This window comes from Archocentrus centrarchus, chromosome 8 (genome assembly GCF_007364275.1).
Source record: "Archocentrus centrarchus isolate MPI-CPG fArcCen1 chromosome 8, fArcCen1, whole genome shotgun sequence".
Taxonomy (NCBI): Eukaryota; Metazoa; Chordata; class Actinopteri; order Cichliformes; family Cichlidae; genus Archocentrus; species Archocentrus centrarchus.
In genome coordinates, this window is record NC_044353.1 from 27,044,895 (window position 1) to 27,057,876 (window position 12,982).

A 12,982-nucleotide genomic window follows, 5' to 3' on the forward strand; every position below is an offset into this window, starting at 1 on the left:
TGCCATTGGTCCAGACAAGGGATTTGGAGCAGGCGTGGACTGAACGAAGGTGAAAATACTTGACCAATCTCACGAGAAAATATGAGATTTTACTGATTATTGTTTACATTGCAAAAACATGAGAACCGAACCGAATCGATCCGGATTCAACTGAAACGCTTGCAACAGCACAACTTCCGAAACAGATTGGTTTCTTCCCTGCAGCGAGGAAGGCGACTGAAGACGAACTTTGTTTTGGTCGAGCTGACAGCCAGGACCCAAAATTCATCTCATCACCGGGGGAAATAAAGATAGGGGGGTAACCAACGCTAGCCTAAAGACATCATTTATACCTGGTGAAAAACGCAAAATCTCGAGGGTCGCCATTGTGTGGAACGAAATAACCAGACCGATGCACGGTATGGTCCTCGGAGAGAGGGATGTGATGGGGATCCCCGCGTAAGCTAAGCAGAAAGGCGGGTTTGGGATACCCGGAGTTGTCGAGGCCTCCGAGGGAATCCTCCGTCGTCTACCTTGAGCTACGCAGCGCGCTCCTGGGTCTTGATCGTTGCAATCAGCACGCGAGGGACGCGGCTGTGGATGCGGCCTAGCCTGGGAGGGTCTGCCGAGCACAGGCGAAACAACGGAGACAGTTTCAGGGTTAACAGGCCCTTCAGAGGACCGTGAAAATATTAAATTACAGTAAGTATTTCGGCTGGTTGTCGAACAAAAGGATATAACTGCACATGCCTCTCATCACACGGAGACCAGACTTCGTGGCACGAGTACCTAGCAAAACAGAGCAGAGATGATGCTTCTTTTTTGAGTTAGCCCGATGGATACCTAACGCTAGCCGTGTAAAGTGTTCGCAAAACACTTTATTATTGCGGGCTTTTATTTAATATTTCATTTCCTGAGTAGTCATTTGATCAAACGGGTATAGTTGGAGTAGCATTACTTAACATTTGCCAGGCCTGGGTGCGTTAAATATTTGTCAAAAACCCCATCTTAATGTCACTAGCTAACGTTAACCGTTAGCTGCTGAATTGCAATGCTACGCTAAGTGATGTCCAACATATGTAAGCTTGTAGCTCATTTTCCAGTCTTAGCTGGCTTCTTCGCGGATTATTCACTGAGGATGTCTCAGATCAATATGTTGTCATTATAACGTTGAGCCAGCAAAACCAATAATGAGTAAACATTAAGGGCAGTAATGTGTCCCCAGATTGACATGAATACCACAGGTTGCACTGTTTAGTTCACGTATGTAATCCATAGATAACAGACACAGCATTCAGTATTGGGCGTGTAACTTAAATATTAACCTTTGCACAAGCTAGCAAGCTGGACCCTTATTGTCTATTGTGGTCTTTTCCATTGCTATGACTGTACTTGGCAGCCCTTCCATTAGTGACCTTTGATAACTCCAGCACCATGTAACTTAGGCCTATAATGCCAGGGCGTTATCACATGATGCTATAATTTCCAGGGATCACTACACACATCTGGCCCACGTCTTTAATGCATATCCAATATCTACTATTGGCTGTATGTTCAGCTAGATTGTGTAATATAGTAACAAAGTTTCATGGCTAGTGCTTGCTGAACACATGGTGTATAACATTATTGTCAAGCTTATTGATGACTCAGAACAGGAATTTTCCACATCCATATAGCTAAAAACAGCCATGACTCATCACAAATGATGCCTTTTGAAATGGTGAACCCTCACTCCCACTTGAATATTCCAGACTCTTCAACACCTTCCTTAATCTGCTCTTGTCTCTGCAGCCATGATGGAAGAACTGCATAGCTTGGACCCCCCGACGGAGGCTGCTGGAGGCTCGCTTCACAGGGGTCGGTGTGGCAAAGGTTTGTGTTACAGCAGATGTCGCAAAGGTGGAGCATCAGAAGTCTGAAGAGCTTATTATAATTGCAGATTTTCTTGATTGCACATTTTTGTGAATCTCTTCCTTTCTTTGTCTTACTCTGCCTCAGTATCATTCTGCTGTTTGGCCTGGACAAGCTTGGCCCCACTCCTTTTCTTTGTCTGTCTCTGGAGAAGGTTGAGCTGTGTCTGTGTTTTTTGGTGGTGTGTGATATGGCATCTCTCCCTGGCTCATGATGTAGTGGCTGTATATGCAAGTGGTAACGCCTGCCAAAAAGGCCACAGACGGGACAGGGGTGGTAGGGGGAGGAGGAGTGAAAGCAGAAGAGGAATGCAGAAATGGTTCTTGACCAGGTGTAAGTGGAGGCAGGATTTAGCCTCACACCCCCTGTCTTGCTTACATGGATGGAGCTGTCTTTGTGGAAGGTGATCTTGGAAACAGTTAGGGAGTGAGAGTCAGCGCCAGGAGTGGGCCCTGTGCCAGCCATAGGCAGAGCTGAGCCTAGAGCATGGCATGGCTGCTGCCGCAGAGAAGATGGCGGCTCTTGCTAAGGCATCACGCCACAGCCACCCTGTATGACAAGAGCAGCAATGTGTGTGTGGGGGGGAGAAAGTGAGGGAGAAGTGTTTCAACAAATGGCTCTGAAGAAATATGGCTTGGTGGTCTAAAAGCCCTTCAATGTCACATAGAAGTTTAGAGTTTTTTCTTTGACCTTGGAAAGCCTTGTGGCATCGCTACTGTCTTTGTCATCACTGACTTGGCATGAAAGAAAGGAAAATTGTCATCCTTTGCAGACAAAGAGGTAGAGCCCCTTTTGATAATGGAACATAGGGGGTCAGAAACTGTTGCAAAGTGCCTTTGTTTTTACAGAAACAACCAGATATGAGGTTGGAGGGGGTAAAAAAAAGAAACTGTCATTCTTAAATCACGCAAGGCATCTTTTCAGTGGCTTTCTGGGGGGGGGGGGAAGACTGGTTAAGACTACGGTGAACAGGAGAAAAATAGATGACATTATCTAAAGGTGACAGACAGAGGGAGGAATACATCCCCAGCAGCATGCCTAATGTTCAGCCATTTTAGGAGGGTTCAGTGAGGGAGCTCTTGTGTGCTCTGAATGACTAAGTATCTCTCCCTGATTGGACAGTGCCTCCTGAATTCTGATGTGAATCACTTGATTGACAGGCGTCACCTAGGGAACCAGCATTAGAACCAATGCAGGTCTACATTCTGTGGGAAGTTAATGGTGATGGTATTTAAACAAGCCTCTGCATCCCTTCCCTCAGTTTCTCACCCATTTTACTCTTTTCAAACTGTGTACACAGCCTCTCGCTCTCTCTCTCCCTTTCATAAGCGCATGCATTTTGAGGGTACTATTTTTATTTTGTCTACATGCTTCTTGCATCTTTTAAGTATATTTATGGTTAATTGCTCCCTGTGCATTCTTTTGATGTATTTTTACCACATTTTAACAGGGCTCGGGTCAGAATCAAAATGAGTCATCCAATCAGAGTCTATGCAGTGTGGGCTCACTCAGTGACAAAGAGCTAGAGGTTAGTCTCTATACCATCTCTCAGTGTGTTATATTATTATGCATTTGGTTGACTCATGCCTCTTTCCTCACAGACTCCTGAGAAAAAGGCAAATGACCAGAGAGTGAGGAAACGCAAAGCAGACCACTTTGACAGCCAAGGTAAGATTGTTTGATCTTTTTACCATGTATCCCAGATATTTCCAGTTCTTTCTGAACTCCCTTCCTCTCTTTTCTAGGCAAAGCAGGAGCAAGGGGACATAAAATTAGTGATTATTTTGAGGTGAGTGGCAGAAAATTGTTCTGTTTCTTTGTTGTGGTGAGTACAGCCAAACTCTGGAATGCTTCAGTATTGGGTGTATAACATTTCATATACTTTTTAACACCTTCTTTTACCCATCTCGGTCTTTTCCATTGAACTACTTTTCTCTTCTTCTTTCATTCGTTGTTTCTTCCTTTACCTGTCTGTCAGTTTGCGGGAGGTAGCGGTCCTGGTACCAGCCCTGCCAGGGGAATTCCACCAGTGGTCCGCTCTTCCCCACAGCACTCTCTCTCCAACCCCCCTGTCACGGTGAGCATGTTTGCTCTATGGTCTTTCTTATGCTTTTATTCATTTATTTATTTTAAATCTCAACACTTTTTCTTCCCATTCTCTCTTTCACACTTGTTAAGAAGGTGGGTAGAATCAAATGTGGTCTGTAAATACCCTGTAAAGAAATCGGTGTGGTACAGTACAGTCTACTGTAATTTTGAATCTATTGTCCCTTTAGCAGTTAAAACCAAAGAAAAAGACATGAATGTGAACTGCTACATTAATAGTGCAAATGTTTGCCAAGCAGACAGTCATTAGTTCATTAGTTAATTTATTTAGATGGATGTCTTGCATATGCCTTTTGGTGTTTGATTCTTCTTTTGTGAACCAGAGACCTTACATCTCTCCAAGTAAAATCAATTGTTTAAAAGCCTTGAAATAATTTCGAGAACTCTTGAGCAGTGTTAATTTTGTTGACAAAATGTTTTCGTCATAGTTTTTGTCAACGACCCTTTTTTTTCATGACGATAACGAGACGATAACTGATTTAAAACGACCTAAAATGATAAAAACGATAACGAAATTAACTGACACTTTCGTCAACGGATGAAAACAAGAAGAAAATGCTTGGCGGGGACGACATCCAATCAGAACTGATTTAATTTTGTGACAGGGCGGGACAAGTTAGGAAAACATCCAATCAAACACACAGTTGCATAAATTTGCTCTAAACCCAGGAAGGACAAACTAGCCTGTGGATTGGTCGTTACTTCCGATAGAACTAAGTTATGTAAACAATGTCAGCAGGGAGAAAGAGAAGAGCCGATGTATGGACACATTTGTCCTTTGACACTGTGACAAACAAAACGATGTGTAAACCATGTGGGGCGACTATCGTGGGTAAAAACGCAACAAATCTTAAACAACATCAGCAAACCAGTCACCCAGGTCTCCATGCAAAGGTAAGCATTTTAATGTCATGCAGGGTAAAGTGTTTTTCCCAGTTTAGTTTGTGTTGTTTAGAGAAAATCTCCACACCGCGGTGGATCAGCCTTTCCTAACCTTAGTCCTGAACACTGCCCTGTACCTTTCAGAGCGTCCTGCTGTGAAACACTCGTATTATCTCAGTAAGGTGGTGTTAATGATCAGGTGTGTGGGAAGCAGGTGAAACGCTAATGTTAATATTACTAATAATATTTCATAACTTTTAATAAATGTTTAATTTGCATAAGTGTGTATAATGACTAATTCACGGGAACTGAAGAAAAAAGCGTTTACATTTTGCACTCTTTATATTTTAGTCGACTAAATCGACTGTAGATTTAGTCGACTATATTCTTAGGATAATTTCATCAATTAAAACTAGAGTAAAACTAAAATTATTCAGATGACTAAATAATGACTAAAACTAAATTACATTTTCATCAAAAGACTGTGACTAAAACTAAATCAAAATTAACACTGCTCTTGAGGACTTTTTTTTTTTTTTTTTTCATCGAAAACTTAAAACTTGCTTCTTGTGTGTCATATGCTTCACATTCACTTTCACGTTGTTTGCAAAAATGTTCTTTTGCCATATTGTTCCCATGTTTTATCATAACTAATGTGATGAAGTTGGCACACTTACTCATGGTAAGGTTTTTTTTTGGGGGGGACTGTTTCTACCTTGCAGGTGCAGCAGGGAAGCCCATCCTCCATCAGCTCCAACACAGAACACTCCTCTTGTTCACTGAAGCCTGCTTCTCTTCACATGCTTCACAAAGCCACACAGGTACTGGACACACTCTCAGGGCTGGCTGTCTGATTTAACTCTTATTTGAATTATAAATTATTAAATAATTGGCATATATACCAATAAGTCACAAACGGTCACCGTACGCTTGAAGATACTGTTATATATGAGACAACTTGTTGCACTGCATTTGACTGTGCTGTAGAATGATCCACCATTAACCAACACTTTTGTGCTCACTGTGTCCTTTAGTCTGACCTTACTATAGAGAAACTAACAGCAATGGAGAACAACAAGAACTCTGACCTGGAGAAGAAGGAGGGCCGCATAGATGATTTGCTGCGGGTACTAATCTCATTACACTTCATCCCTGCTACTCTGCTTGCTATTTTCATTGGTTTTGAGAATATCATATTTTCTGTCTTGTTTTTTTCACTCAAGGCATGTTACAGTTGACATATTACTCTTCTATAAACAAGCCATAGTTTTGTTTATGCTTCATATGACAGTTTTCCTGCTTGATTATATGCTCTCTTCCAGGCCAACTGTGATCTGAGGAGGCAAATTGATGAACAACAGAGGATGCTAGAGCGATACAAGGAACGCTTAAATAAGTGTGTGACCATGTCCAAGAAGCTTCTCATTGAAAAAGTATGTTCATGCATTGGTGTAATTTTAAACTATTAGATTCCAGAGTAAGTCATTCTTAAATGAACTAGTTGAAGAAGTCCTGAATTATGCCTGCCTTTCTTCCCATTTATTCCAGTCTAAACAAGAGAAGATGGCATGTCGGGATAAAAGTATGCAAGATAGGCTTCGACTGGGTCATTTCACCACAGTGAGACACGGGGCATCTTTCACTGAGCAGTGGACAGATGGATATGCTTTCCAAAACCTTATCAAGTGAGTCTTCACGTTTGAATCCGTTAAGTAACTCTGTGCTAGTTTAAAGGTCAAAATCAGACCAGAGAAAAAATATCTTGATAATGTATTAGTTAGTTGTATTAATGTTGTAGATTTAGTACTTTACAGTAGCTCATACTTGAACAAATGAATTTCTTAGGTCCATACTTCCTGCTAATGTGTTGTCTATTTCCAGACAACAGGAAAGAATAAACTCCCAGCGAGAGGACATTGAAAGGCAGAGGAAGCTGCTGGCCAAACGCAAGCCGCCCTCAATGGCTCAGACCCCACCACCAAGCCTTGAGCAAAACAAACGCAAAAGCAAGACCAATGGAGCAGAGAGCGAAGCGTATGATGCTTTTGCGTATTCGTTTTCTTTTTTATACCATATATCATTCCTCTACAACTGTATTTGAAGCTGTTTTTGGTTTTGTATTCTTGCAGGTTATCACAGGCAGAGTACCACGAGCAGGAGGAAATCTTTAAGCTAAGATTAGGTCATCTGAAGAAGGTAATCCTCAATGTTTTTGGTGCCAACATGCTTGTTGTGGACCTTTTTTTTTGTGTAGTTGTTTGTTTGTTGCACATCTTCTGTGATTATTTTTGTCATCTTTTGCAGGAGGAGGCTGAGATCCAGGCAGAGCTGGAGAGACTGGAGAGAGTGCGAAACCTTCACATACGCGAGTTGAAAAGGATCCACAATGAGGATAATTCCCAGTAAGATTTGTGCTTAGTCTCATTTCAGACATGGAGTACGTAGTGGTGGTGTTGTTTGTGACAGCTTTGTCTTTCATAGATAGGCGAGTCGTATTTTAATGTGTTCAGACACCATTTAGTTGATACCTGAACACACAGTTTTTTCCTCTGCTTACTGCTGTGCAAAACAAAAATATTTTGTAAAACGAATCAGATTACAAGTTGTTATTGGCAACAGTTCAAATTGATCATTTCAAATGATGTGTTAGGATTGTAGCTATTTTAGGTGTCACTTCCTGGGCTTTGATGATTGGTACATGCAGTACATTAAAATGTTTTATTTCGTTATCTAATCCTTTGTAAACAAGTTGGTTAGTTGTGGTAAACTGCCATCAGAGTAACTGAAAGCTTCTAATAACAATTCTTGCACCCCCCCACCCCCCAATGTCCAGATTCAAAGATCACCCTACGCTAAACGACCGATACCTGCTACTCCATTTACTTGGACGAGGAGGTTTCAGTGAAGTTTACAAGGTGAGAGAGGGATGGGGGAAGAGATCGGTCAGTCTGCTTTGCCTTGCTTTCTTGCTGCATTGTGTTATAATGTATGCTTTTATTGAATGAATGAGTGAAGACCTCCCCAAACCACTCTTTAGCTTGACAACTTTGTTAATACAGTTTTTGTGCAGTTATTCAGATAAATGCAGATTTTCTGCTGCTTAAACGAACATGCCAGAGATGTCGATTCATATCTATGATTTGGTTTTTAGGCCGGAGATTGTTTTGCCGTCTGCTGTGTGTGTGCTTTGTTGCTCTCACATTTTCAAGTAAACGGTTATGCCTGAATGTGAGAGCCTGCTGTTATCACTGATTAGCAAACAAGCCACTTTAATCTGAAGCTCTGCTGCAACTAAAATGAAGCCGTGCCAAATACAGGTGCTTACTGAGGCACTTCTTTTCCAGGCCTTTGACCTAACGGAGCAAAGGTACGTTGCAGTCAAAATTCATCAGTTAAACAAGAACTGGAGGGATGAGAAGAAGGAAAATTATCACAAGTGAGTGCTTTGCTATTTTTAAGGCAATACTACAATATATTTCAAACTGCTTTGACACATTTTAACTTTATTGCATAATTGCTTTATTTTCAGACATGCTTGCAGAGAATATAGAATCCATAAAGAGCTGGACCACCCACGAATAGTTAAACTCTATGACTACTTTTCACTTGATACTGACTCGTAAGTCATTCCTTTTAAAACAAATACTTAAAACTTGTTTCACATTCTGCCACGGTACTTAAACACCGGCCCCTTTGTTTTAAACCAGGTTCTGCACAGTCCTGGAGTACTGTGAGGGCAATGACTTGGACTTCTACCTGAAGCAGCACAAGCTAATGTCAGAGAAAGAGGGCCGCTCAATCATTATGCAGATTGTTAACGCCCTTAAGTACCTCAATGAGATCAGACCGCCCATTATCCACTATGACCTTAAGCCCGGTAAGTATTCAGTTGACTTTAGCTCTTGCATTGTAAGAGCTTGGCGCGGTTCTTTATGTTTAATTAATAGCAGAACTGTCAGTAAGATTAACCGCTTGTCATCCTGCTGCAGCTCCTTTACTGTTTTTAAACTATTTAATAGGGTGTACCACACTGGTTATTAAAAGGGACCGAACCCTGTTATGGTTCCTTAAATCTATAGTGCAGCGGACACTAAAATAAGAGGTCACAAAGTTGCTACAATTCATCTGTTTTATAACAAAATAAGTACTTGGAGAACCAAAAATAAATAGGGGGGTGGGGTCTGGCTGCAAAAGCACACAAGGGGGCAAAGATCACAAAATTACAACTCAGTCATAACCAAGTGACTTGGAGTCACTTATTTATTTTTTTTCTTAAGCTTTACTTAACCATTAAGGTCAAACTCTTGAGATTAGCAATCTGTTTTACAAGAGTGCGCTGGGCTGACATAGGCAGTGGTAACCTGGCATGTTTTTTGATCTGAAAACCATTGCAAGCACAAGGGTAAACATGCAAACGCCACACAGAAGGGCCCTTCCCGGGTTTGAACTTGCTGTGAGGCAGCACAGGTAACCATAGATCCACTGTGCTACTGTCTTAATGTCTTGGATATTGGATCTTGTCTTTCATGCCTGTAAATCCTTTCCTCGGTCTTTTTCAGGTAACATTTTGTTGGTGAATGGCACTGCTTGCGGGGAGATCAAGATCACAGACTTTGGCCTGTCGAAGATCATGGATGATGACAGTTACAATTCGGTGGATGGGATGGAGCTGACTTCACAGGGAGCAGGAACATACTGGTATGATTTACACTGAAAGATGACTTATGTTTTAGAAGAGTCAGAAACGCATGTACGTGACTGTGGAAAAAATCATATTGAGCCAGCTGTTAATTATTAAATATTTATATCCATTAACAACACTTGGTAGCTTAGTGGGAGAAAAATCCAGGGTCATGCATGGCTCACACACATACGACAACTAGCGGTAAAGAGCAACAGTAGTGTGTCTCTGGCAGGTGGGACTGAGCTGAAATATGACACAGCTGCACACTGAAAGCTAAGTAGGCTTATAGAGACTGGAGATGCGGGATTTTGTCAGATTGCACTGCATACTTGTCTGGATTCTTAGAGGAGTGAAATTAAGGGGCACTTAGTCACTTGTGCTGCATAATTGTATTGATTCTTTAATATTGGCAGGGTAAAAATAATCATTAGCGAGTGTTATTAGCCATGTTTACATGTGCAAAATTTCTTCAATCTGATTACAGTTCAGATTAGAACTTCACTGTTTACATGGACCCTAAATAAGGTGATCTGACCATGATGTGTTTATATGCATGAAACATTTCAACAGATTAAATCATTTTGGCATGCGCTGAACTTTCTGGAAAAAGAAGGTGTTGTGATTTCCAGTGTAAACACACACACACACACATCTGTCTGGGGTTCTCCTTTTATCATCACTTTGCTGCAAGCCACACATTTTGGTTCCTCCCCTCTCTCGCATCTCTGACTTCAAGTAAAATGTTTGTCAGTTACCAGTTTTGTTTCACTCCTGCCATGCTCACCATCAGCTGTCATAAAGGTGGAAATGCAGTACGTTGACGTATGGCTGATGGGACAAATATGCGCAGTAAGGATAATTTTACACCAAACTTTAGAAGAAGTGTTTAGATGCACTCTGATCTGATTAGCAGTTGGTATAACCCACCTGTCCTGATTGGAAGGAAATTTTGATCCAGAAGAGCGAGCTCGGGTCAGAATCTTCCGATAGGCGTGCTCACATGAAGCATTTTTATCCCGGTCAGGCTTTTAATCCAGTTGTGTCCATGTAAACATGGCTATTGATTGTAGTTGCTTGGTGGAGACATAATACTGTAACAATGGAGGAGGAATAGACATGGAAACATAATCAGCATTGTGCATATTTATTTTTAAAAAAACGTGTGGCTAAAAGGCAGTGTACTTCATACATTTAGATAAATCAGTGCTTTACTCATAAAAGTTGTAATGTTTTGTGATATTTATTTTGTTGATACTTGTTCTACCTCTCTGCTCTGTGTACAAGTGCATAAAATTTCATTGTATTGTGCAATGACAATAAAGATATCTGACACTAATGTCATATAACTTAACTCTGATTACCTGGTTCTTATTTAGAATTGGCTCTAGCGCCGTGTTTATTTAAATCATTTTTTATGCTATTAAGATGTCTCGTCATGTCTTCAGAATACACCTTGAAAGTCCAGACAGTATTATTGGGCTTGTTGAAATCTATGAATATTAACACGGCTCCCCTCTTCTCCTTTAGGTACCTGCCCCCGGAGTGCTTCGTGGTCGGCAAGGAACCACCTAAAATCTCCAACAAGGTTGATGTGTGGTCTGTGGGAGTCATTTTCTACCAGTGTTTGTATGGCCGCAAGGTAGGAAACGCACACTGAATAAACATTTTAATAAGATATTATAGTTGGGATAATTTTAGATCCCCCCCCCCCCAATTTAAGAATTCATATTGTAGTAGAAAAGCTCGTGACCCCAGTATAACTACAGTGTATAGCAGTGCACTTGAATTATTCATATTCACTTTTATGCAGATCATGTTAGTTTTGCTGGCTTATTTTTATTCAGTCATCTCATTTTACACATCGTGAATGGCATGTAGCAAGAAGTGGCTGAACAGGCTCGGGCAGAAGCAATGTTTATACATGCCTACATTTTTCTCATTAAAACTAACCTTCCCTCCAAACACCACTAAAAATATCAGCAAAAACAGTCACACGTGAAGGCCTCAAAAAGGATCTTTGTAAACCTTTCTTTAGAAAAATAAATGATTCATTTTGAAATTTGTCATATTTGTTCCACAATGTATTATTTCAAAATTAACCCAAATCATTCAATTTCTGTCAGTACTTTGGGGTTGTAACACTTTTTTACTACTTTTTCTTTTGCAGCCCTTTGGTCACAATCAGTCCCAGCAGGACATCCTGCAGGAAAACACCATTCTGAAGGCAACAGAAGTTCAATTTCCCCCTAAACCTGTAGTCACACCTGAAGCTAAGGTATTGGACTCATGATTTTTGCCTTTGTGTTTTCAGGTCCTTGGAAGTTTTGTGCTTGTTTCTCTCCTTATGTTCTCTGTGGAGGTCATGTACTCTTGACAGTCTTTTCTTTCTCCTTCCAGGCCTTTATAAGGCGCTGTCTAGTCTACCGTAAGGAGGACCGCATCGATGTGCACCAGCTGGCCAGTGACCCCTTCCTCATGCCCCACATCCGCAAGTCAGTGGCCTCCTCGGGCACCTCAGGCATGGCAATGGCTTCCACATCCAGTTCCTCCAACAGCAGCGCCTCAAACTGAGCCCACATACCTTGACTGACTAGCGAACTGAATTCATTTGAAAGGGTGGGGTGGGGTGGGAGCGACGCCGTACTGTGTCACCCCCTCCTAACAGCATCCCACCTTGCCATGAAAACCCCAAGGGGAAACTGGTCAGATGGTGGCAAGGGGTGGGTGAAATCATAGATGGTTTGGGGGGACGCACGTCACCCTTCGTCCCTCTCATGTCCGTCTACCCCAGCTCACCTGTCCTGCTTTCTCAAGTGGGTGACAACGTTCTGGGGGTCAAAGCCCTGGATGACTCGCATAGCAAGGGGTGAGGCTTTGGCACCGTGTTGGTGAAAAGTGGGGTTCAGTGTTTGGGATTTTTCTTTTCTGCTTTTAAAAAAAAAAAAAAAAAAGGAAAAAGAAATAAAATGAAGTATAGAACTGCTTCAGCTTGGCCAGATGGAAAGGACTGCGGAAGGCCTCATACCTACACTCACACATACGCCCGTGCATGAGCCGTTCTGGTCCAAGATAGTCTGAACTCCGCTAGCTCAAACATTTTTTCAGTTCCCTGAACTTAACTGAGGGAATCAGTTGTGGGCTGTTAATGTATTGAACCCTAAATATCTATGGCACTATGTCATCCAACCTGCTGTTCTGGGAACCCTTGCCTCGAATAAATTCCAGACCTGAATAGTTTGCGACGAGGAGGGACAGAGTTGCTATCTCATCTACCCCCTCCCTCCCATATCCTCGTCAAACTCCTGTGACCAAAGCGTATAACTTCCAGGTGGTGGCAGTGTTCCACCTCTGTTTTTATAATGAATGGTTTTAGAGTTGTACTACTTGATATGGAGTGGAAGCTGTTAAGAAGAGACCCCT

General features: G+C 41.7%; 1 protein-coding gene across 1 annotated transcript; it reads left to right on the forward strand.

Annotated features, from left to right (window-relative positions):
• Window positions 1–1,772: 1,772 nt before the first annotated feature.
• tlk2 (tousled-like kinase 2) lies at window positions 1,773–12,529 on the forward strand. Its single transcript, XM_030735900.1, is given in 21 exon segments — window positions 1,773–1,801; window positions 1,803–1,851; window positions 3,341–3,418; window positions 3,492–3,558; window positions 3,636–3,679; window positions 3,869–3,967; window positions 5,601–5,699; window positions 5,913–6,005; window positions 6,201–6,311; window positions 6,427–6,563; window positions 6,760–6,912; window positions 7,008–7,074; window positions 7,183–7,280; window positions 7,712–7,793; window positions 8,223–8,314; window positions 8,408–8,497; window positions 8,586–8,755; window positions 9,438–9,576; window positions 11,090–11,201; window positions 11,730–11,837; window positions 11,960–12,529. Coding segments are annotated over 21 exon segments (2,091 nt in total). The 3' UTR covers window positions 12,134–12,529.
• The last annotated feature ends 453 nt before the right edge of the window (window positions 12,530–12,982 follow it).